Source organism: Microtus oregoni, unplaced genomic scaffold (assembly GCF_018167655.1).
Source record: "Microtus oregoni isolate MIOR12 unplaced genomic scaffold, Mior012 000014F_ref0000157, whole genome shotgun sequence".
Classification (NCBI taxonomy): domain Eukaryota; kingdom Metazoa; phylum Chordata; class Mammalia; order Rodentia; family Cricetidae; genus Microtus; species Microtus oregoni.
The window spans coordinates 19626064-19651431 of record NW_024543073.1 but is presented as its reverse complement, the minus strand read 5'-3'; the positions used below and the strand labels follow the sequence as shown (position 1 = coordinate 19651431).

General features: G+C 43.3%; 1 protein-coding gene across 1 annotated transcript in view; it reads right to left on the bottom strand.

Annotated features, from left to right (window-relative positions):
- The window catches only part of Sv2c (synaptic vesicle glycoprotein 2C), a 177548-nt gene that overhangs the window by 123880 nt on the left and 28300 nt on the right, over positions 1–25368 (bottom strand). The window contains exon 2 of the mRNA XM_041663321.1: positions 9509–10186. Coding sequence (XP_041519255.1) covers positions 9509–10088 — 580 coding nt within the window. The 5' untranslated portion in view covers positions 10089–10186. The remainder of the gene's footprint in view (positions 1–9508; positions 10187–25368) is intronic.

The window sequence follows — 25368 nt, the reverse complement described above, 5'->3', positions numbered from 1 at the left end:
CTCCTCAGGAGAATGCAAAAGGAGTGGAGAACATAAGACCCAGGACTATAATGGTGAAAGATTATTACATCTTATTTTCTTGTTTGGCAATAATGAATTCAAATAAAATGTTGCTAGTATAGGTGTACAGGTGTATTTCATGAGCTGATAATTTTAAAATTCAATTACAATTGAGGTGACATTCAGGAGGCCAAACAGGGCCAGAGGGTGCATTCACAGCTCCATCAAAGACACTGAAGGACAAAGAGACCGTCACCCAGAGGACACAGTTGTGGTCCCCCAAACACAGTGAACAGTGTCAGGGAGCAAATCAACAATTCTAGATTTCAGAGCATTACCCAAGATACCAATAATAAATAACTTTGGAATAAACTTGGAAGAGAGAGAAATCTGTACCATTCTTTATTATTGGCTTAGACACCTAGTCTACATAACAACAGTGGACTGTGCTAACAGTGGCTCAAAGTGCAATGTGCAGTCACTGCGCTCTGCTCATGATCCAATAGCAGAAAACAGAGATGAAAAGACGGAAGGAAATCTCAAGAACTCAGAGCTGGTTGTTTTCAGAATATCAGACACGGCGATCTCCAATAAGGCAGTTAAAACCCCAATGTGCTATCTGTGAGTACCCAGTGGAATACGGGAACATATGCAGGGATGCCAAGAAGTCAAGGTAGGGGTTCAGGTCAGCGCTCTTTAGGCTGCCTTCGGGGAAACCATTCTTCCTGCATGTGGCAAGCAAGGGAGCAAGAGAAGAAGAGAAATTCCGTCATCAAAGCTCAAACTGTAGAACCTGGAGTGGTTGAAAGTTGTGCATAAGGTCTCCTGGGCACTTCCTGCCTTATTTCCGACTGCCCCCTTCTGAGTCTGATCAGTCTTGCTGAATACTAGATGCTCAGCATGTTTTTTATTGGATGAATATTCTAACCATCAGCAGAAGATACAGGAATGCATATCGATTTCATAGAGTTGAGAGTGGAGTGTCAAGCAAAATGAAAAAACCGCACCTAACTTCTATGTTAAAAATAAACACTAAATTCGCAAAAGCATTTACTTTATCTAAAATTATTTAGAATGTAAACACTTTTAAGAGCAACTAAAGATCAAAGCAAGATGTCAGGTAAAGTTCTATTCATAGGTATAAATATTTACACTTTGTTGGTCTGGTATTCTTGGTCAAGCTTTATTTTTTGCCAATAAATTAATCAACTCTTACTAATAATATAGAAGTTTTTAAAAATTAATATGTAGTTAAAGTAGGATATTTTTCCAAGAAATGCAGGGACCCTGTAAACTGTGATCCAGGATGTGACCTACTTTCGAATGGAGTCACCCCCAAATCCAACCATGCTGAGAAAACAAACACACATATCAACATGGTAAGGAAGAAGGTTCAAATATCTAACCTCACCAAGGAAGAGGGAAAAGAAATTCAGAATGCTAAATGGTCAGCTAAAATGGAAACCAGGATGGCTGAGAAGACAGCATCGGTGATGGCATGATGATGAACACATTTCTGATGGGCAAATTCTAAGTTCCTGATACCTTTGGGTTGGCTTGGGACTCAGACTTAGCAAGAGAGAAGCTAGCCACGGGGCTCAGAGACGTGGGTAAGAATGCCTTCTGTGTGCTGTCCTCCATAGAGGTACAGATTGCCCTGAAATCAGATATGATGAACTCTGACATCAGGCCACCTCTACTAAAGCCGGCTTTGGAAGAGAACAGCCAGCATTTATATTTGTGACTATGTCTTTAGAAAGTTGTCTCTACTAATGAGTTCCACTTAATGAAAATAGAATCTTATTTTAAATACATCAAGCCTCCAAAGAGGTCGTAAAGTGATAGAGTTCTCAGAGATGGCCACTCATGCACTCAATGAATATTTGTTGAGATCCTCATATAAATAAATATCGGTCAGGGCAAGGAGGCTTCTGTAGGAGCAGCACACATGAACCTAGTCTTGCATTCCCTGTCTTAGATGGCTTTGTACCAGGGGCTGATCTTACAGGTTAATTCTACAAGGCAACCAACTTTCTCATTTACAACTTTTGCTGTGATATAATGCCTATGAATATAAAAAATAGAATACAGAAAATGATGAGATGTAATGTGTGATTGCAATGTGGTAGTTCACAAACAAAAGATCAATTCATAGTTCACAGCTTGAGATTCCCAGGTGGTATAGCTTCACTAAGAACGAGAGTCTTGCATTCTTCCAAAGGTTAACCCAACCAAGAGGTTTTTAAGTGAAAATTTTAGGGAACTGAGGGGAAATTGGGATTGAGAACACGTGCTCTATACACATCCTAAGCTGGTATTCAGCACAGACCATGGAACCAAAGAGAACCTCCCATGTTCCTAACTCCCCCTCAAGGTAATAGGTTTGCCCAACTCACTAAGGTACCAACATCTGGGAAACACCAAGGTTTCCCAAAATAAAAGGAACAGAATTTCATGCCTTGGCTTGATCTGCACATAATGGTCCATCATGGCTGCCTGATGATACACTAAGCCTTTTTCAGCACTACTGTGGCAGCTAACGTCAGCTAAAGCCTGGATAGGGTATTTAAAGTAAGGTGGGCTTGGGGACCCAAGTTTGTAATCTCAAGAGCCCAGGAGGCTGAGGCAGAATGATGGAAAGCTTGCAGCCTGCTCAGACAATATAGGGAGCCCAAAAGCAGCCTCAAAGTTAGTAAGACCCTGCCTCAAAATTAAAAAAAAATCGTAAAAGGATTGGGCATATAGCTCCATGATAGAGCAATTACCTAACATACACAAGACCTGGGTTCAATAAACCTTCTCTCTCTCTCTCTCTCTCTCTCTCTCTCTCTCTCTCTCTCTCTCACACACACACACACACACACACACACACACACACACCTTACATGTCTATTATGGATCATTATTTACACAAACTAAGTTACGTTGGAGATGAATATGAATTTACTCTGATAAAGAATCAGAGAAATGCCAGAGAGGGAGAGGCCATCCCAGTCCTCTTAACCCTGACCCCCATCTCCAAAGAAGGCTCCATGGCACCTAAACTTCTGTGGATTGTACAGTTCAAACGTTAGATATGTCCACTGGCTCTGAATGAAAGAGATTTTTTTGTGTAATTATTTAATTAGAGAGGATTTAACTTGAAGAGAACCACGGTGAGGCTTGGAAGCGCCCTGTCCCTCTGGCTGTTACCTATTTCAGAGCCCACATCTCTCCAACTCTAATTTGTCCACCCCCCGACTGGTCCTCTTAACCCTCCTGCTTAGCCTTGATCTGTGTGCTTCAGCTTGCTTTTCCAGAATCCCCCTCTGCCATTCTGGCCCTGGCCTCTCTCCGATCTCACAGAGCGACACCTTCACAGCGACCTAACCTCCTCTGTCACCTCTACCTGCCATCTCCTGCCTCACATCTACCATCCCCTACTTCAAATATTTGCATTTCTCTCCCAATTCCAACCTGCCTTTCACACAGCTAATTAGCTCAGGTTTTTATGCTGTCATGTGTTTGGCACAAGCTGTTGCATTAACCTCCAGAGTGACCTTCACGCTTGCAGAAATGACCGTCATGGTCAACACTTAGCAGCATTTGTGATGTATCTGAGGCTTTGATAACAGTTATATTTAGATTTTTCTCATTTAATACTCCCAGTAAAATCTAGTAGTCTTTACTCCTGACATGAAGATATAGCTACTGAGGAACGGAACTGTTCAATCTACAATTGTGAACCATTATACTTCAATAAAGTAGATTTTTCCAAGTCCATCTGACTTTTTACGTCTCCCATCTCTTTCACTTCTCATACTGCTACCAGAGCCACTTCCCCAAACACTGGTCTAGGATAAAATCAATCCCACTTCCTTGACATTAAGGTCTTTCACAGTCTGCCTAGAGCTTGACCTCAGTCAGCTCCAAACTGCCACCGGACCTCAGCCAAACCACGCTCCCAGCAAATGCCTCACAGCGTCCATACCCTTTGACAGCTACAGCATTTCCCCAGGATTCCACTCTTTTCAACTGTCCAGTTCGTTCTTCATTATCCTCCAAATACCTGCACAAATCTTCCATCCTGGATAATTTTCCATACGCTCTCAGAGGCCAGCCTGGTGAGTCTGTGCCCCGAGAGACTGCAGCACTGTGCTCGCTGTCAGATGGAGAAGGCTGTACTAAAACTCACCTCATTTCAAGTTACACTGTGGGGAAAAAACTCCCAAATGGAAAAGATCAGAAAATGCTCCATAAAATAGTCCCCAACGTACCTTGCCAGGCACCTTGCTCACGGTGGGGCTCAATTAATGCCTATTGAATTAAATGTCCTTGTTACTTCTATTTTTAAAAAATTACTTTTGGGGGCTGGAGAGATAGCTCAGTGGTTGAGAGCACTGGCTGCTTTTCTAAAGGACCCAAGTTCAGTTCCTAGCACCCTCAGAGGCTGTCTCACAAGCATCTGTTAACTCCAGCTCCAGGGAGTCTGACGCCCTCTTCTGGACTCTTCGGGCACTGCACTCACAGGTATCTCCCATCCATACACACATAACCCTCTCCCATATACACCTAATATATTTTTAATCTTAAATTTCTGACAGTCTCATACACATACACAATATCTAGTGACTCTATTAGCCCTCTTTTCCTTCTTTTCTCTCCCTTTCTTTCTCCATGAACCCCCTTTTCTTCCATATTAGCTTCCCTCTGGTTTCTCCCACCTCTAGCAAACCTTAGCAGTCAACATTGCCTCCAGAAGAGGTGTGGCCTCAAGGGCACCCCCTCTATTCTTGACGGAAGTACTAAGGGCCTGATCTTGTGTAGGTATCCATAGCTGCTATGTGTTCATGATTTGTAACAGCCATGCAATCTCTGAATGGTGGCATCCCATGATACTCTTTCCCATCTTCCATTTCTTCTTATTTATTTATTTGGTTTTTCGAGGCAGGGTTTCTCTGTAGCTTTGGAGCCTGTCCTGGAACTAGCTCTTGTAGACCAGGCTGGCCTTGAACTCATAGAGGTACTCCTGCCTCTGCCTCCTGAGTGCTGGGATTAAAGGCGTGCGCCACCACCTCCTGGCCATCCATCTTCCATTTCTTAAACTCTCTCCTCTCCCTCTTCTCTGGTGTCTCCTGAATCTTGGGAGGAGGGTGTTTCCATTTTCCTTAACACGTTTTACTCCTTTCCTTTCCCCAGTAGCCTGTTTTTTCCCCAGTTATGCTTTTTAAAACTCATGTCCTCAAAATTATCACTGGGTGTGAGCTTTAAGGATTATAGTTACAATTTACCTCAAAAAGGACAAAGAAACACAAACAGGATGCTTAATGATTAAATATTCAATATTAGTTATCAAGGATGTTCTTGAGTTTTCCAACAATTTTGTATCTATCATGGCCACAATAATGTTTTGATTCCTAAATACTTAATTTTGGAACCCTAAACAAGAGAGCCGTAGAGCTAAAGATGCGGAGTCCTCTGATCCACTAGGATGTAAGAAGAAGGAAGTCTATGAGTGCGAGGCCCGCCCCACTGATGCGGAGGGGAGGAGAGGGCAGCCAGCAGGTACTGTTCTGCACTGGGCTGGAGCTGGGGCCAGGCTGCAGCTCGAATGACCACATCTCATTACAGCTTTAGGACACAGTGTGCTTACTCACTAGCCTTCGGGTGGGAAGGAAGCCAGCCAGGCCCCAGAGGACACCTTCAGGAGATTTTCCTCTGAGCCTCAGCAGAGGACAAGAAGGATGACTGGCATCTGAGAGGACTCTGCCTTGTAACCAACGGCAGAAAATCTAACATCTGTGGTCACGTACCTAAATGCCGCCTTAAGGAATCGGTAATCCGGTTCTCTGTGTTTGTACAAAGCCATTTGCAGCAGCCAACAAATTCATTTCCAGACTCCAAGGCTCTGTCTTTGCCATAAGACTAAGCATTATTTTCAGAAAACAAGCCACTGTCGCCCTGGTGAAGGCTGCTGACACTATCACCTTAAACACAATGGCTCCTAACTCTTTGGTACTTCATCCGTGATAGATAGAGAAATAACCCAAGGACATTTCAACCTTCCCTAAAGACCCCAAAGTGAGACCGCATAAAATAGGAATTTCCTTCCTGCTAAAAGCTGTGTTCTGCATTTCCGTGCTGACAAAGTGCCCTCTTGCAGGTGAACCAATGAGTTAATGCTTGCTGACTGCCTCTGGCCTAGCGCCCATCTCCTCTTTAGACTTTACTCAGGATCCTGCCCCCTAATGAGTGTGCCTGCCTTGTCTGCGCCCATCTTCTCTCTATGACTTTACTCAGGATCCTGCCCTGTAAGGAGTGTGCCTTGTTTCCCTGGCTGCTGACACTTGCTTCCTTGTCCTGAGACTCTGCAGACATGTCTGTTTCTCCTTTCTAGACTCTAGTTTCTGAGGGTAGATCAATCTTCTCCCTCTCCCTATCTCTTTGTCTTCCTTTCTGTTTTTCTCCTATATTCCCAGTGGTGTCACTCCGTTTCGCATACCATAAATGTTCAATAAATCAACTTTAGCAATGGGGGGTAAACTACCTTAAAGGACAACATTTACTCCTGCAAGAAATGACTCATTAGATAATTAAATATTTACACTCCCTTCTTCCAGTCCAATGAACAATGTTATCTGTGCACACAGACAAATGTACACACAGTACGCCCGAGTTACCCTAAGTCGATCTTTGGGCAAACACAAAAGAGAATCAACCCCATAAATAATTAAAACATGAACTGGGTCATATTTTGTATCTGGTTTTCTTTGAGAAAACTGACATGATGCTTCGTAGCAAATGAAAATTTATTTTGCAAATCCATATCCACAAAATGCCACCAAGCATGGGTCACGCATCTTTCTTTTCTGGTTTTGATCCCATTGCTCTGACTTAGCGTGGTAATGATATTACAAAGCCATTAGCCGATGAAATGAAAATGGCAAAACAGTTTAAATGCTTGTCTAAAGAGACTCTGTTAGACCGCAATTGTGAGTGAAATTACAACGGCAAAATAATTGAAATGCAAGTCTGGAAGACAGAGCCATGAAACCATAAAAACCAGCTTCCGCTAGGGACTCACACCCTTGTGTGAAAACAAGTCCTTCTGAGGGCGCAGTTGCAAGTCACTGAAGGGCAGCATTCACAGACAGATGAAACAATCCAGGAACCTTTTCTTCTGCCTTGCTATCTACACTTGACAATGCCACCTGCAGACGTGTGTCATCATCGGTGCTGGCTTCTGTGACAGATTGATACGGGAACCCTATGCAATGTTGTGCATGAGATAAAGGAAGAAGGGCAAGTCTGGTGTGGGTTTTCCTGCAATAACTCTAACATAAACGCTGGTACTATAGCTTGAACAAGGTTTCCTTCCAAATTTAACACTTCAGTGATTAAGTACCGATGTGGATATAATTCTTAGGCTTTAACTTGAAACATTCTACTGATAGATACATCCTTTGGCAAATCTTGAAAATTCCTGACTAATTAGGCCCATACTAATACATCTGCCTACCAAAGGAAAAGAAAACCAGCAAATCAAAACACAGTGTCAGATACGTGAGATCTGCTGAGAAAAATCAATTTGATGACTAGTTAAGCTTTCTCCTCTGAAGCACAGTGAGACCTGCCTTTTGATGGCTGAACACACACTTGAGTCTATCAGCAAAGACAGGCAAGTTATTCGCCAGTTCCCACCTTTCATGGACCCAGTGCTTCTATTTACACAGGAGGAAATAAATACACACACACACACACACACACACACACACACACACAGGAGCTAATTTAAAGAATAAAACTCTTTAAAGGAATTAAACAATCCTCTCCTTGGTGACTTTCTCTTGTGGTGCCAGAGAGGAAGCTGGGAAATTTCATCTAGCCACACACATTTTTTTGCATCAGTGATCATGACATTATCTAATAAACAACTATGTTCTCGATTTCTCAAGCTTTGTTTATAGAAGTCTCCTAGAAATATAGGCAGCAGTATTCTGATTGTGTAAGATTTTCATATATTCAAGCATGTTCTTTGAGACAGACTTTCATTTTCTTTCTTTCTTTCTTCCTTCCTTCCTTCCTTTCTTTCTTTCATTCAAGATTTCTTTACTTTGTGTAGATATGAGCACTCTATCTACATGTATGACTTTATATCAGAAAGGGGCATCAGATACCACTATAGATGGTTGTGAGCCACCATGTGGTTACTGGGAATTGAACTCAGGACCTCTGGAAGAGCAGCCAGTAATCTTAATGGCTGAGCCCTCTCTCCAGTGCTGAGGCAGAATTTCTAAGAGGAGTTTGAAAATCTTTCTGACTTAGTGTATCAAGTAGTTGACATGGGCCCTTAAACTGTGTATGTCTCCCGAGTGAGTGCTGGGATTAAAGGCTTGCAGATCTCTGTGAGTTCGAGGCCAACCTGGTCTACAAGAGCTAGTTCCAGGACAGGAACCAAAAGCTACGGAGAAACCCTGTCTCGAAAATAAAAAACAAAAAAACAAAAAAACAAACAAAACAAAACCATGAATGTCTGCTCCTCTAGTTTACCGCAAGAGAATGAACCTCTCTACAAAAGATCCTTCTGTGTATGGTGAACTGAATATAAAAACCAAGTCTGTTGCCTAGATACCTTACAGAAGTCATATCTCAACACATAAAATTGAATGATTAATAACATTTGAAGTCAATTTTAAAGTTATATTAGAGAATGAAATTTGTCCAGTTTAGAAATGAAGATACAACCCCCCCAAAACAATTTTAAAATTATCTATAGAAAATTCTATGTAGAAAGCTAATTAGGAAAAAAACAAGCAAATACTCTCATTGATCATAGGAAAAAATGTATCAGTGTTCTGACGCTAAGTGACAGTATTAGATGTAATATCTGAAATCAACACTCACGGGTTTCATAGAATCAACCTCTATTTAGAAAATTATCAAGTGAGTTTCCTATAAAGATACTGGGGATGGAAACCAGGGTTCTTCACGTGCTTGGCAAGTGCTCTACCGCTGAACTCCATCCCCAGCCTTACCTTAGGTATCAGTAAAGGAGCCAGCAATGCAGGTCTCTACTGCCATGTGCCCATGTGACACACACTGATGTGCTGGTAAAGGAAAGGCTGTATCCACAATGGTGACCTACAAGGTTGTATTGCTAATCATGTCAGAGCTATGTGCATGTGTAGACTTTATAACAGTTACATACCAATTAGTGACACCCTTCTCATTAAATGGCTCATGACTTCTGCTAGAGTAGCTTGAAATACATTTCTCTAACTTACTTTAAAATGCTCACAAATAGGCTGTATTGATGAATATATAAAACATGAAGAAACCGTCAGAAAAGTTAGCTACCGAACCCAGGTAAGATTCTATACAGGTGCTCATGACATAATTTTTCTATTTTTTTTGTACTTACAAGATTTCTCATTTAAAAAAAATGCAGTTCTCTAGATGAGTGTTATTTACTCTGGGCTCCATAATTAAAAGCGATTTCAGAGCTGTCTCGCTAACATAAAACACTCACCTAGCCATCCGGATCCTGAATTCGGTATGCAGAGATCTGTCTCTGCACTGGGTAGCACGAAGCCCACCACAAACACCTCCACACCATCCGCCATGAGAGCCATGCCCAGGACAAAGAAAAGGGCCCACTGGAAACGACCATGGCCACACTCCTGGATTATCAGCTCATACTGCTGGGCCAGCTCTTCCTCGTCAGCCCTCCGCTCTGACTCCAGCTCTCGGCGGTCCTTGTACTCATCTCTTTTGGGCTGTCCCACTGACACTATGCTGTCCTTCCCCTGGTTCATGCTGGGGATGCCCTGGTACTCCCCTTCATAGATCTCATCCTCTTCATCATGACCCTCAGTGGCCTCACTGGAGCCCTCGTCATCGTTGGCCTCCCCGCTGTAGGGTTCTCCGGGCGGGTAGTAGTCATCGTCGTCCTCTTCATCCTGGAACCGACTGTAGGACCGCTGGGTGTATTCATCCTGGGCCCGGTCCACTGCCTGGCTCACCTTCTTCACTGTTTGCTTCTTCACCTCTTTGGCAATGTCCTTGGCACCCTTCATCAGTGAGGTCCTATCCTTGTAGGAGTCTTCCATGTTGTCTCAGCTGATGGCCAACGTGCAGCAGGGGAGTGTCCACGAGTGTTCAGCAGCTCAACTCTAACGGCATCACTCACCCGTGGTTCCAAATAGATCTGCATGGGAAGAACCAGGAGAGATGCTCATTATTCCTTTCCTTTCCTTTTCCATCACTCAGCTCTTGGCCCCTTTTCACTACCCCACACTGCAGTAGACAGACACAGAAAGGCACAGAATGCACTCTTCTTGCTTTGCTAGCACACACACGTGAGCACACTATTCTGCTTCTTTGCTCAAGTGCAAATCACACGTGGAGTAGCTAGCCAAGGTTGCTACTGTAGTTTTTATTTTAAAGAACTTTGCTTGTAGGGTAACGTTGCTCAGGTATTCTACTGAGAATGAAGGCTAACTCCCTTCCACCTTTTAAAACACAAACAGTCCGTCTCAAAAGGCTTCCCCAAGACTCAGAGATCATCAAGGAAGCTTGAAGAGCCGGAGTTGGTGGATGACAATAAGAAAATTTTTATCCCGGAAGAGCAGGGCGCTACACAAACGAAGTCACAGTGGTTGTGACAACATGCATAAAACCCGGAAACCCAGGCAAGCTGGAGCTAGAAAAACATCTCAGCATGGAGATGGGGGTGGGGATGTGGAGGGGAGGTGGGCAGAAAGTCCTATTCCTAGCTAAGGAGTTACTAGTGATTAATAGCTACTGGGAGGAGCAGGGTCAGTTTCAGTTACAATTATGATCTCCGATGGGACAGCCATGTTTCAAGACAAGCCCTACACCCGAGTATTTGGCCAGCACACACTGGACACAGATTTGATGAGTTTTTTTAAAAGGGGAGGGCACAAAGTTGGGTGGGTGAGGAGGTAGGGGTGAGTCTGGGGGGAGCTGATGGAAGGGAATGATTATGATCAAAACACACCATAAGAAATTCTTCAAGAATTTAAAAAATATTTTTTTAAATTTTTTATTGAGAAAAAGAAAAGAAAAAAAAGTTTCCGCCTCTTCCCAGCCTCCCATTTCCCTTCCCCTCCTCCCACCCTTCTCCCCCTCCCCCCACTCCTCTCCCCCTCCCTCTTCAGTCCAAAGAACAGTCAGGGTTCCCTGCCCTGTGGAAAGTCCTAGGTCCTCCCCACTCCGTCCATGTCTAGGAAGGTGAACATCCAAACTGGCTAGGCTCCCACAAAGTCAGAACATGAAGTAGGATCAAAACCCTGTGCCATTGTCCTTGGCTTCTCATCAGCCCTCATTGTTCGCCATATTCAGAGAGTCCAGTTTTATCACATGCTTTTTCAGTCACAGTCCAGCTGGCCTTGTTTTTTAAAAACCTGTAAGCTTATATCCTGATTCACAGACACGTAGACATGTATGGACTCACAAGACATGCATCTATACACAGTGAAGGCGCAGCTGGACGGGGACTAGAAGAAGTCCCGTCTCTCATTCTGTGCCCTGAACAGTTCACTGGTCAGTTCTCATGCCATGCCACCTGTCTGTCATGATGCATTTTCCCTGCCCCCACACTTGATGTCCACAAAAGTCCTCCAAAGACACTTCACATGGAGTCTCCCTTCCTACTGCAGCTGTGTCTGCAGGAAGGTGACAGCTAATCAAGTGAGTTTATGTGGAATCACAGAATTAGAACACGCATTTTGTTTGTGGAGGTCTTTTCTTTCAGAGCTCACCCCAGCCCGACAGGAACAGGAAAGCCTGGGCGATGGGCTTTCACAGATCCACCTGCAAGTCCTCCAGGTTTATCTCTGCCGTCCTCGAATGCAGACATTCGATGGTGGATACGTAATTGATGGCACGTTAGAAGTGATGCTTCTTTCCCAAGCAGGTCCTATCTGGGAGACGTAGTCACTGCTTGCTTGTGGGCAGCCTTGTGCCAGGGTCCTCCTTTCCTTCTTGCTATCTGCTTCCCTGCCCTACCACACACTGGTGCCATGCTGCTCTGTCTGATCGCGGACTCACAGACAACAGGGTCAGCTGACCACAGAGTACAACATCTGGAGTGCCTCTAAAAGAAACCCTTCCTTCAAAATCCTCTTAGATACTTGCAGTGATGTCATGCTAACTAATACAAAAACCACACTTGGGTTGCAAGCAGTAGTTCTCAGAGGGAAGTTTACTCACCAGGTGTGGTTGAAAGCAAGGCTCACAACCATCTTAAAAGATCATTCACGTGTGCAGAGAGTGATCCTTTATTTCTACATGGATTACAGAGTATAATACATACTGTGCACCAGGCTCTGCTTGCTTCAACTGAAAATTAAAATTCATTGAAAAACCAATGGACTAGGGAGATGGCTCAGCAGTTAATGCATTTTTTGCATGAGCAAAGGACTTCCGCGAGATCTATAGAACCCATGGAAGTGCTGGGTGGCGGCATGCCTGCAACTCCAGTCTCCAAGGTGGAGGACAGAGAACCCTAGATAATGCTGGCTAGGCAAATGAGTCATACTGGTCAGCTCTGGATTTGATTAAGAGACCCTGCTTCAAAGAAGAACATGGACGGCTCATCAAGGAAGACTCCCAACATCAACTTCAAGCTCCCACATGAGCAGGTACACATACGCCTGTGAACACACACACACACACACACACACACACACACACAGATACACACACTCCCTGCAAATATACAAATGAAAAGAAAACGAAAAAAGAAAACCAAAACAAATTCAGTTGGTTTAGCGCATACTATACCAGGTATGTATTAGCATTTTAGGTTCCTCCTTATATTTTTTTTTACAAACTCTTTCAATACGATAAAATAAACATTATGGCCTCCATCTTTCAGATGTGAATACTAAAGCAGAAAGGGATGATCAAGTCGAGGACCACAGGGCTTGTCAGAGCAGCTGGGGCTCGCTCTCAGCTGGGTTTGAGCCCAAGGCTTGTGCCTTCACCTCATCCGGTGCTCCCATTGGGGGTAAGTGCTCCAGCCCAGATTCTATTCTTTTCCTCCCTGTACTAACATTGCTTCACCACCTCGTCTCCAAACTACACTGTGGGCTCTAAAAGGAAAGGAGTTGGAGTTGTTGATGACATCTTTTCATCAAGGGTAGCTTTCAATGGATAGCAGTTCCCAAGTGCAGTCTGATTTGTCCATGGAAACAATCACAATACGGCGGCTGTCTTTCCAAAGACAAAATGGTGACGTTAGATAGGTGTAGTGATCAAGAGGGCGGGAGATTCGGCAAAGCCTCCAGATTCCCACCATCTCCAAAATACGCATGATGACATCCTATCTTACTCAGACAGAAGTAACGCCTGAGGCCGTTCCCCACTCAAGCACAAGGTTCTACCCTTTCACATCTCCACACCTGTCATGTGTCAGCTAAGGGCACCTAGGGTGACCCTGAAATGCAGGTGCTCACAGCTCTCTGCACAGAGGGAAAGCAGATCCAGCACCTCGGATGCAGTCCTCTGGAAGACAGCAGCAGGTGCTGGCTGGTGGAAACAGAGGCGCAGAGGGAAGCTGGAGCACAGTGGGGGAGCGACAAGAGTGTGGGGGGAGCGCAGTGAGTAGGCCATAGTACTTCTTCTATTGGCGGTTACTGGGGATCTCTGCAAACACTCTGACACCGAGGAAGAGCCCCACTGGTCAGGTTTTGTGTAAATGCCCTGATCATCATGTTGAGCCAGAGAACCCACAGCTGATTGATACTGTATCTTTAAAGGCGATATTTAAAACAAATAACTTTATATCAAATGACATCTGATATATTCAATGATACACACATTTTGCACAAATAGAGAAGGGGTAACCTCTACATATGGATGAGAATTATTCTGACAAGCATGGCGTGTGGATGCTGAGTGTGTGTTTTTGCTTTTGGTGGTTCACAAAATAGCGGACATCTAGTAATGTCACATAGTGTTTTAAAGCTGTTTCACACAAGCTCTCACAGCACACAGCCCACATGCGTGAACACATACAAACGCTTACACATACATACACACACATACTCACATACACTCCCACGCACACACATAGACATGCACACGAGTGCACGCACACACACACACATTTCTGTTTCTCCACAAAGCCACCACCTTCAGCATTTCCCTCATCATCACTACCATAAGCAGTTCCTGGGATGTTCCTCCTCTCTAAAACTTGCACACGTCTTCCAGATGCTCGACAGTGCATCTTTCTCATACGTGCCTTCCCATAGATTTAAAAACACCGTACTCTCACTGCATACTGGTACCCATAATAGCAGCAATCTCTTCTCTCCACAGTGAGTGTCAGGCCAGAATGGGTTACACAGCAAGCCTTTGTCTCAAGAGAGAAAAATATCAAATTGAGCAGGCCCACTCCAGAGCTCACCCTGTGAAGTACCATATCAACTACCTTTTAGCGAAACTGTGAGCGTGTGGTGGAAATGAATCTTTGGTAAAAGACAGCACCACCCAGTAGCCTGGGCATCATCTAGACTTTCTGCAAATGCCTGGCATAAAGGGGTTGTGCAGAGAGACTTACTATGAAAGGACTCACCTCCCCAAGGCAGGGAGAATGGAGGAATAGAGAGCTGTTATTGAAAGCATAAAATGTTTCAGTTTTTACAAAATAAAGGGTTATGAAAAAGGACCGCGATGACAGTTGTGGAAGAGTATGAGTGTATAGCTACAGATGATTAAATGAAAATTTTATGCTATGCTGACGTTATCACAATAAAAATACTGGAGAAAAGAATTTTAAATATATTTTACTAAGTCTTTGAAATTTTTATATTTTGTGTTTTGATCATATTCACTTTTTATTCTGCCCCCCCCAAAAAAACTCTTCTTAAATACACCCCCCATTTCAAGTCCTTTTTAAAGAAAATATTACCTCATAGCAGATATCCTGGAAAAATAATTTGGAAATTCAGAATCACACATACGAGAGTGAGAAAGAGAGAGACAGAGACAGAGAGGTATATTTCTACAATCCAGATTCTTAATAATCAGCAGTTCTGCTTCCAGTATTTGACTGTGTGGAGGCAGGAGCACCGAGCAGGAGCACAGAGCAGGAGCACAGAGGAGGAACATGGAGCTGGTCGGATCACACTGAGCACACACGTTTGAAATCCTGCTCAGATCCCTCTAACACCTATAACTCTTCCACTGTGAAATCCCCTACTTGTTTGCTCAGTGGCTATCTCAAGCCACACAAGACTTCATCCCAATGTGGACTGAGTTTTGGCTGTCAGCACACCTTTGAGAGTAGTAGTTCTCAGACTTGGGGATCCCCAGGAAATCCCCATGATTATTCAAGGACACTGTGAGGTTCTGTAACAGCAGAAAGCTGTTGCTTGGCTTCATTCTCAAAAGCCATGATGGATAGTGACCTTCTGCAGGGGCTGCCCGGTAAGTAGTAATGTCACTCCCCTGTTGCTAATGGGGCGTGGCCTTGCAGAGCACAAGGATCATCAGAGCAGTGACGTCATTCTCAAGTTTAGTTTCTAGTATTTGATCAATAGATATAATCACACAGACGAAATCTTACTTATCATTAGTAAGCTCTGGAGTGAAAGTAAGTCCGAAAACAAAAAAAACAACAACAACACAGACTCACTCTTACAGATTCCTGTCAGGTCAGGACATGGCCCTGTGAGCCTTCCTATGTGTTTTCTGTTTTTCTTATAGAACTTTGTGATTGCCTCTGCTACAGCCCCAAAGGGTGACAAACAGCTGAACTAGTTTGCTTGTCCTTTGCTCTCAGTAGTGCTAGATTTCCACTTGTGCACAGATGCTGGATTCTGGGGCTTTCCATCTTGCCTGGGTGACATTTTCTAACCACTGTCTATGACAGACAGCTGTAGGCTGTCCTTTCTCCCAGTTAGGGGTGGACAGTGTGTTTCCAGCTCCTAGCTTACATGCTAACCACATACGAGTCATAACTTGTGACACAGCCTCAGTCCTCATGCTATCTTTGTCCTCTCTTTTTCTTTTCTATCCCCTGAGGATTTCTTTGACATTTTGGGATCAGCCATTTATTATTTAAATGGTGTTTTGAAATATTAACCAGGGCATGGACTAGGCTATAGGGTAGGGGAGAGGGGACTGGAAATGCATTCAGTCCATCATCTTGATCCAGAGGTGGATATTTCCATAACCTGCTTTGATATTGAAATTTTCTCTAGCTTTTAAATATTATTCTACCATTTTAATTTGCATTCGGCTATAATTCACCTGACCTGTCTCCTGCCATTGGGCAATTAGGTTGTTTTTATTATTTTAATCTTAGCAGTGTGTACTGGGAATTCTGAGGTCAAAAGGAAAACCTAATTTTGGCAATTTAAAAAACCACTGAATCCAGGAAGATTAAAAAGGTTCTCTATTCTTCTGTGTTCTCCCCTATACAGAAATTGGCATTGAGATAAATGAAAAACATGTTTTGTTGTTTTAAGTTGCATCTGACTGCTGGTAAAATTGAACATTTCTCATGAAAATCTTCATCCTGTGTCATTCTCATTTTGGGCTGACAGCAGGTTGGTGGTCACCTCCAGAAAAGCATGTTGGCGCTCTAGCCACCAGAATCTATGAAGGGTATCATAGCTGGAAAATAGGGGTTTGGGTTAACATATTGACATGAAGCCCGCCTGGACTATGAGGTTACACTGTAGATCCACGGACAACTGTCCAGAAAAGACATGGAAGGGAAGCTGTAGTTATTCCAGCAACAGCCAGAAGCTGAGGGGTCCTAGATCCACCCACCCCAGAGGACAACGAAGGGTCACTGTTGGAGAAACTGTGACTCAGCTAACACCACCATGTTGGGCTTCTGGCCTCTATAACAGAGAGAAGAGAAATTTCAACTCACTCAGTTTGCAGCCATTTGGAAGGCAGACACAAGACACTAACAGTCTTTTGCCTATTGAGTTTTATGAGAAACAGAAGCTTTTGGTGCACTATAAGTATTTTTCTAAGATGGTCTTATCTATGGTGAATGTTTTTGCCATGACTAGCTAAGCTTTTAAATCATTTTTATATAATCTACTTTAGGTTCTTTGTTCATATTTCCCACCCAGTAGGCAAATCTATTAAGGCCCTGTTGAACTTCTAAAGTATGCATCTATAGGAGAATTAGTTTAGTTTAATTGTTCAACATTTAGTTTTGTAACTTGTTTTGTATATTGTATGAGGTACAACTAGCTACCAAATATTTCAGAAACAGTATTAAAATATCCCTCAGACAAGAAATGAGGTTCTTCCATGTATCAATCAATGCCTCTTAAGACTTTTGTCCTGGTCATCTGTTTTTAGCTTTAATAGTTTGACTTTTTATCTCCTTTCTATATTTTATACCAATGCATGTTCCCTTCATGACACATCCTTTTCATGTATATTTTTTATTATTTTAATCTTCTTTCTTTTCCAGCGAAACTTAGAATTGCTTGGCCATTGTTTGTCAAAGAAATTTCTATTAATACTGTACTAAATTTATAGATTAATTCCAGAATTAAAAAAGTCTAATAATAGACTCACCCAATACAGGATAAATATGTTATCCAAGCCTTCCTTAATGCTACTCAGTGAAGTTGATATAGTTTCTTATTGTGACAATTATTTAATACAAAAATACATACACACATAAATGTATTTAAAACATTGACACCATGTTTCTAAACTCTGCTCTGCAGGAGGAAAAGGTAAGCAGACCCAGGGGGTCTTCTCTTGATCCTGGAAAGAGTTCAGTACTCCTAGATTCTGCCCTCAAGTCACTACTAGTCATCCTATAACCCTTTGGCAGACCAGATGCCCCAGGAGAATCCAAATAATCCCATTATGAAGAACACTCAGCTGAAAGAAAAAAAAAACCCGACACATGTAATTCCTACTCTTTAATAGCAGACAGGCAGACACTCACTTCCGCTAATTGACCAATGACATTCTGGCAGACGGTTCCCCAGCATTGAGCAACTGCCAGACTTGAAAAGGGCCATCTGTGAATGTGCCTCTTCCACCGGGACTTGGGAATCATGAGAGAGGAGCTTAGTGGGCAAAGCCAGGAGCCGAGTTCCTTCCAGGAAGCCTGGCCTGGAAGACATGGTGCTGGGGTGGGGAAGAGTAGCAGACCCCTCGCCGTGACTCTTGCTTCTTTCCCCAGGGATTAAAGATCATTCACTCGATGTTTATTAAGAGTCTGTGATATACCAAACATTATTTTAGGAACTCAAAATCAGAGACTAAATAAGACACTAAGTCCCTGGTTGTATAGCCTTTCCTCCTCCATCGTCACAATGAGACAAAGGAACACACTTTGATGCAGCAGCGAGTGCTAGAAATCAAAAACAAGACTCAGAGAAGTTCATGCTGATGTCTTCTACTGGTGTTCTCCAAACAGGAAAGGAACACTCTGAGTCACAACAACTATACATAGCTAATGGCTGCACAATGGGATGATTCAGCCTACCCAGTGTGGAAAGTATTCTAGGACAAGTGGTCCAGGGAATGGTGATTGGAAGATGAAGCTAGAATACGTGCTGACTATGGCCAGGATGTAAGTCATGCTATTACCCAGGGGCTCAGACACAGAGAACAGCACACAAGAACGAGGGCCCTTGGTGGAGAAAGGCAGGGTAGGTGGGTAGCTAAACAGAATCAGGGGGAGAGAATCAAGAAAAGTGATCAGGGACAGATCATCAGGGGCTCTGAAGGTTATAAAAAGAGCCTTGTGTTTGAGTCTGAGCTGAGCATAGAGTAGGGAGATGCATTAATTCATTAGTTCATTTTCCATTGCTATAAGAAAATACCGTAATCTAGCTACTTAACAGAACAAAGAAATTTGTTTAGCTTGGAGTTGAAGAGGCTCCAAAAAATGTAGCTCCATTTGTTCAACATCTGGCAAGGGCCCCTTTAGCCATGTCACAACACGACAGAGAAGCAGGGAAGAAATGACCGTATGAAGAAGAGATGCCAGGGTAGGACAGTAAGTTGAAGTCCAGGGAGGAGCCAGACTTGCTCTTTTTATGGTAACCCACTATTGTGAATGCAAACTCCCTGCAGGAGGTAAACATCAACCCTCTGACGTCAGTGTCCCAGTGATGTAATTCCTTCCATACTCCACTACTTCCCAGCCAGTACTCTGGGGCAAGCTCTTAAACCATGAGCCACATTCAAGCCTTAACAGGAAGTGTCAGGAGCTAGAAAAATACAGCTCTGTGGTGCAAAACAGGGATTTCCTTTAGGACTTGATTTCCCCCAGTCATCAGAGACAGGATCTCTGTTTCTTGATCTTGTTAGCTCTGCCCTTTGACATTTGTAGACATGTTTAATGGGACTACAACCATCTCATAATGAACCAATGACTTCCAGGTATTTAAGTCCTTTGACGTAGGCTGGAGGGAGGAGGACAGTCAGATGGAAAGTCAGAGTGATCAAAAAGAAACCCGGTCATGCCTGGTAGCTACTCCGTAAGTACTGTGACAAAATTGGGGTCATTTATTCCCTCTTGTTTGCCTAATGGTGGAAGCAGAAGAAAAAGAACTGAACACCATCTATAAATTAGACATGTCTACCCTGTGTGTTTAAAGGCTGCTGCAGAGCCAGCCAAATACTCACATGAGGAATTATTTTAACCCAAAGATGGAAAGGTACAGTCATGTTGCCCATCTACTATCTTAGTGCAACAGGCGTACAGTTGCTCCCAAATCTTTACCAGAACTCAGCGTTCCTCGAGGAAACAGGTGGCTCAGACATACTGAAATGGTTTAAGTTGTAGACATAAGTGGTGATCTTGCATACGGGTCAGAGATACACGTGGATTCCAGCACCGCTGCTGCTCTCAGTAGCCTTAAAGCCACATCAGCCTGGTGAACACTGTTTACTTGATGCTAAAGAATGGAAGGATGTAACTAGAGTCAGAACTCAGCGCTCACAGCAGTGACACTGCAGTTTCCCTTCTAGAATGGCTACGTTGGGTGTGTCCTGCCCCACCCAAGAGCATAGGTGGGGTCAAGGAGCTAAGTCTCATTCTCCCCAGGGACTACCATGGCCATGCCCCCTAAAGTTTAGCCTACAAAGGAAAACTCTAATAAGCATGTCTGTTTGTCTGCCCAGCCTGTTGCAGGAATCAGGGCAATGTGATGAGCATATTTGTAGAGCTTTGGTGCAATTAAAGGCACAGCCAGTGTCTCAAATCGGCTTCTTTCCTATTACACTGATGAGAGCAAAGAATTTCCCCAGACCTCAGTTAAGTGTCCGACCTCAGAATGTCATAAGATGTGGAAACAGAGCTACCTAGGGCTCCTGTGAGTTTCTCCCCCTCACTGCCAGGAAATGGCATGCTTTCTCTTTCTGCTTTGTCTAAGTTTTACTTGGTAAATATTTCATTTTGCCAGGTTCCTGGAGATGGCAAGGAAAGCAGCTGCCTGTGTTTACTTCGGCACCACCTGAGCATGGGGACAAAATCCCCTGGGCCCTGTCCCTACAGAATGCCCACGTCATTGTTTCCCTTGCTTGTGGCCTCTAGAAGGAGGTGTTAGAGTGTCCCTGAACACCTGCACAGGTACTCCATGGCTGTGGGGAGGAGCAGCTTTGGGGCCAGGGAGTTTATTGATGCTCAGGTTCCCAACAGAACATGGAAAAAGCTAGAATATTGGAGCATCACCATAGTGGAAGCTGTGTGTTTCAGCCGGGGTTCAGCTGGTGCATAGTAGCTCTGTGTGCTGAGAAACAGGCTTGGAGGGAGGTCTTTACTTCAAGAAACTCTGGTGTACGTGTGTGTGTGTGTGTGTGTGTGTGTGTGTGTGTGTGTGTGTGCACATGCACAAGCAGACTAGGAAGAACAACATAAGATGTTAAGGGAACCACTGAAAAGAGTGCTCTCCTTTCTATGTTTCCAGTAAAGTCTTTACTGTCCTGGGAGAAAAGAGCTGCTAAACTAATTCACTCACAGCATATAAATAAATGATGGAGTTCTTCTCCCTCCTCTGAGCCATTTCTTTCTTCCTTCTTTCCTCCCTCCCTCCCTTCCTCCATTCCTTCCTTTCTTTTTTGTCATTTCTTTCTTGACAAATTTCAATGAATTGTCTAAGTTGTGAGTATTTAAGCACAGTGGTTGGCTATAGGACAAGAGGAACTTCTGGGTTTATGGCCTTCTACCTAGTGTACTGAATATTAATTACAACCGTGCACAGGAACAGGTCTACTCCCAAGGCAATAGTTACAAGAAAAGTCAGATTTTATACCCATATGATCCCTAGGTCAAATAGCAAAACACAATGTGAGACTTTGGCTAGAAACCAAAAACAGTCTTTCTTACCCTTAACGGTTAAGTGCTAATAAGGCAACCCAAGGAAAACTGAGTTAGTCTCTACAGCATATGAAAATTTCACTCTGGAGAAGAGACTATTGTCCTAGTCAGGGCTTCTATTTCTATGATGGAACACTATGACCAAAAGCAAGTTGGGGAGGACTGGGTTTATTTGGTTTATGCTTCCACATCATTGTTCATCATCAAAGTCAGGACAGGAACTCTAGCAGGGCAGGAATCTGGAGGCAGGAGCTAATGCAGAGGCCATGGAGTGAGTTTCTTATTAGCTTGCTCTCCACAGATTGCTCAGCCTACTTTCTTATAGCACCCAGGACTAGAAGCCCAGGGATGGCACCGCCTACCATGGGCTGGGCCCTCCCTTATAAATCACTGATTAAGAAAATGCTTTTCAGACTTGCTTATACCCTGATTTTCATGGAGGCATTTTCTTAATTGAAGCTCCCTTCTCTCAGATGACTCCAGCCTGTGTCAAGTTGACATAAAACCATCTAGCACACAAAGAGCCACTGTGCCCAGAAACTTCACATAAACACAGACACTAAACACACTTCCTGAGTGCAACTTCTGCATCTGTTGTCTGTGTCTAATCTAGCCTTGTCTCCATCCCCTGATCTCTCTGTCCCCATATTCTTATCACTGCGTCTTCTGTCCTTATGTGGATGACATCAATCCCATTTTACTTCTGGAGCTGGAAAGTAAGTCACCTTCATCATATATCACCATTATTTCGAAAAATCAAGAATTTTTAAAATCCTATTTAAAATAACCTAACGTTGTTTTCTCATCTTATGATTATTTGCTGACTCCTCCCTCTGTCAATCAAGTGGGGCAGAGACCACCCCAAAAGGATTTCCTATGGTCTGTAGAGTCAAACACTTGCAAAAACGTATGAAAAACAAATAGCTTTAACATTTTCCTACTTGGTTGTGTAACTTAAGTGTGGATGACCTTTTCCGCAGGTCTGACTTTTGCATACTTTGCTTTCTGTAAAGTTTAAAAGGATCGTTAGATGCTTTACTGACTTCAAAAAGAAAATATTTTAGCTATGGGTTATGTCACATGCATATAATGCCGGCATTCAGGAGACAGAGGCAGGAGGATTGCTGTAAGTTTGAGGCCAGCCTGTTCTACATAGTGAGTTCCAGGCCAACTACAATTTCACGATGAGACACTTTATCCAAAAAGGAATAAAGAATTTTTAAAATGATCGATCTTAAGAGAGCCATATAAAAATTAATTCTGCTAAGAAAACGGATTCCATTAAAGGGCTCCTTAAGTACTCTTTGTATATTTTATGGAATCAATTCTCAATTTTTTCTCATTTAATTATAATTATTTTAAATTACATGATGCTTCTTCAATGTGGATGTTCCCCATGTATGCAAACCATGCTCATCTTTTCTGTGTCATTCAGGTTTAGTACAAGTGCTTCAAGATGGTGCCTATGTGGTCAGTTCTTCCCCACTCAACACCGTGCTGAATGAATGTGTCACTTGAAAACAATCATTTACTTGTTATATTTAGATTGTGATTTTGTAAACTCTGATTTTGTAAAATCACTGATGTTTGCTAAACTGTGTTTAGTAGCCATTATACTCGCAGACGTAACTGTACACGAAACACTTAGGTTTACAAGAGAAACAAGATTGTATCATTGTCCAATGCCAGAATTAGGCAAAAAGCTTAATTCTCTCATTTTTGCAGCCCCATTTTACTCTTGAAGAAGTTTCCAAATGTGCTAGGCATTTCATTTCTGAAGTGATCACCAATTTTCCTAAGAAGTCAAGTATTCGAGTTGGTTTTTTTTTTTCCATTAAAGTGTTTAGGTTTTTTTTACTGTTAGCTTTTAATGCCTTTGTGTCTTCATTTGTGAAGCCTATATTAGTTCAAGGGTGCAGCTTATCTCTTGAGCTCTTGTTAATCTCTGAATATCTTCATTCTCTCAGTGTCGGGTGTGCACTGATAGACTTCTGCTCTGTGTCAGGTACACTTCCGGTATAACAAGGAAGGTCCCTGCTTGGTGGAGCTTACATGCTAACAGTGGGAAAAAAGGATAACAGTTACATGAAAACAAAGCATATATTTTACTGAAGGGGATATAAACTGTTAAAAAAATAGAATACATAGAAAAATAGAACAAAGGCTGAAGAAGTGATCTGGCTATAGTTATAATCAGATAATTCAGTTATTGAGATGAGAATCATAGGAGTCACTAGAAAGGAATTTCTGAAGCAGGAAGAGTAGAATCCCTAAGTGAGGAACACACATCAGAGGAATAGGAGGGCTCAACAGTGAAGCTGGGATACAGTAACAAAAGGGATCGCAGGGAGAACTCACAAAGGCAGTGATTCAGGTAAGGACTTTGGCTTTTGCAGAGTCCTGAGCCGAGAAGTGATGTGACGTCACTCCAGGCACAGCTCTGACTACACTGCTGGATCCTAGAAGGACAAGGACAGGAACAGAGCCACCAAAGAGGGGCAGTTTTGGCACTTCAAGCATTCAGACAATTGTTGGGAGGCAGCAGTAGGCACAGTGAGAAATGGTCAGGTTTTGGTTGTAGTTTGAAGCCAAAGATACAAGGACTTCCTGATGTAGGCTGATAAGAAAGCGAGAAAGCGGTGTGTATTTTTCCATCCACTGAGTAGAGGAAGGATAATGAAGCATCCGGAACTGGTGTGAAGGATATAGAAGGGAGTTTGGCTTCTATATCAATCAGATGGCCAAGGGGAAGTAGGTACCAGGATGAAAGTCAGCGGAAAGGAGTCTGGGCCACTGGTAAATACTCGGAGCTGATGCATATGCCTGGATTTTAAAAACATAACAACGGATGAAACTGCCAGAAGAAAGGGGAGGGGAAGGAAAGGGAACACTGTGGAAGAAAGGAGAGTAGAGGATTGCAGCCTGCTTGTGAAGGCTAAGAGGCCAGGGGAAGTGGACATGCCACCAAAGTCAACCAAGAAGGGATGAGTCAGAGAGTGTAACATCACTGCACATTGATATGAAGACCTGACAAGGAGCTACACAGTCGTCAGGTTCTAGACAGGGGACTTAAAGGAAAAAATTTACTGTGAATCAAGATCAAGTTAACAGAAAACTAAAATATGGAAAGAGAAGGTGACAGCTCCCGGAAGAGTAACTGTACCCCCTGAATCAGGATGGGGAAGCAGATGGATAAAGGTGAGGGATTTTAGTTCTTAACTAAGGGTAGAGGAAGGGTCCACAGCGCTGACAATCAGACTTTCAAAAAGCAGTTGCTCTTGACTGGTCTCATGGACCAAGAGAGGTACTGAGAGGAGTTTTAGATCCCTGCTCTAAAGCGAGGATGCTAGCTATCTGCCTAAGGCTGTGGTGGGCCTATACAAGGCAGCATTTTAAGTTCTGAAGGCCACTATACAAATTGCCACAAATGTAATGGATTAAAATAACATAACGTTACCTTTGCATAAACGAAAATCTAGACTTTGTAACTTTAAGGGGTCAGCAGGCATGCTGTCCTGCAGGCCCTGAGGGGGAATCTCTCCCATGCCCTCCCTGCTCACTTGTGATTGCTGGCATTTCTTGGCTAATGACGTGTTCTTTTCAATCTCTGTCACTCCTTCACACAGCCTTCTTGTAAGGACACAAGTCACTGGGTTTAGGGCCTACCCTACCCCCAGTAAGCCACATCATAACTGTTTTGTCAGCAAAGATCCTGTTTCCAAACAAAGCCATATTCTGGGTTCCTGGGAAGACATGGATTTTATGGGGGGGCACACTATTCGATGCACAAAGGTAGTTTCTCCACCATCTTGGGAAGTGGAAACTGTAAAGATGTGCAGAAGGAAGAGGAAACCACCATTGCAAGTGGAGATCTTTCTAAGGCATGCCACTCCCAAGAACCTCCACAGAGCAGAAGTCCAAGGGGAGCAAATGAGAAAGTGAAGCCCTTCTCCCTTATCCAGACTTTCTGCCTTGTGTGGAAAAGCATGACATAGAGCCCTCACAGGACTCCAGGCTGTGACTACCATTTCCAGCATGGC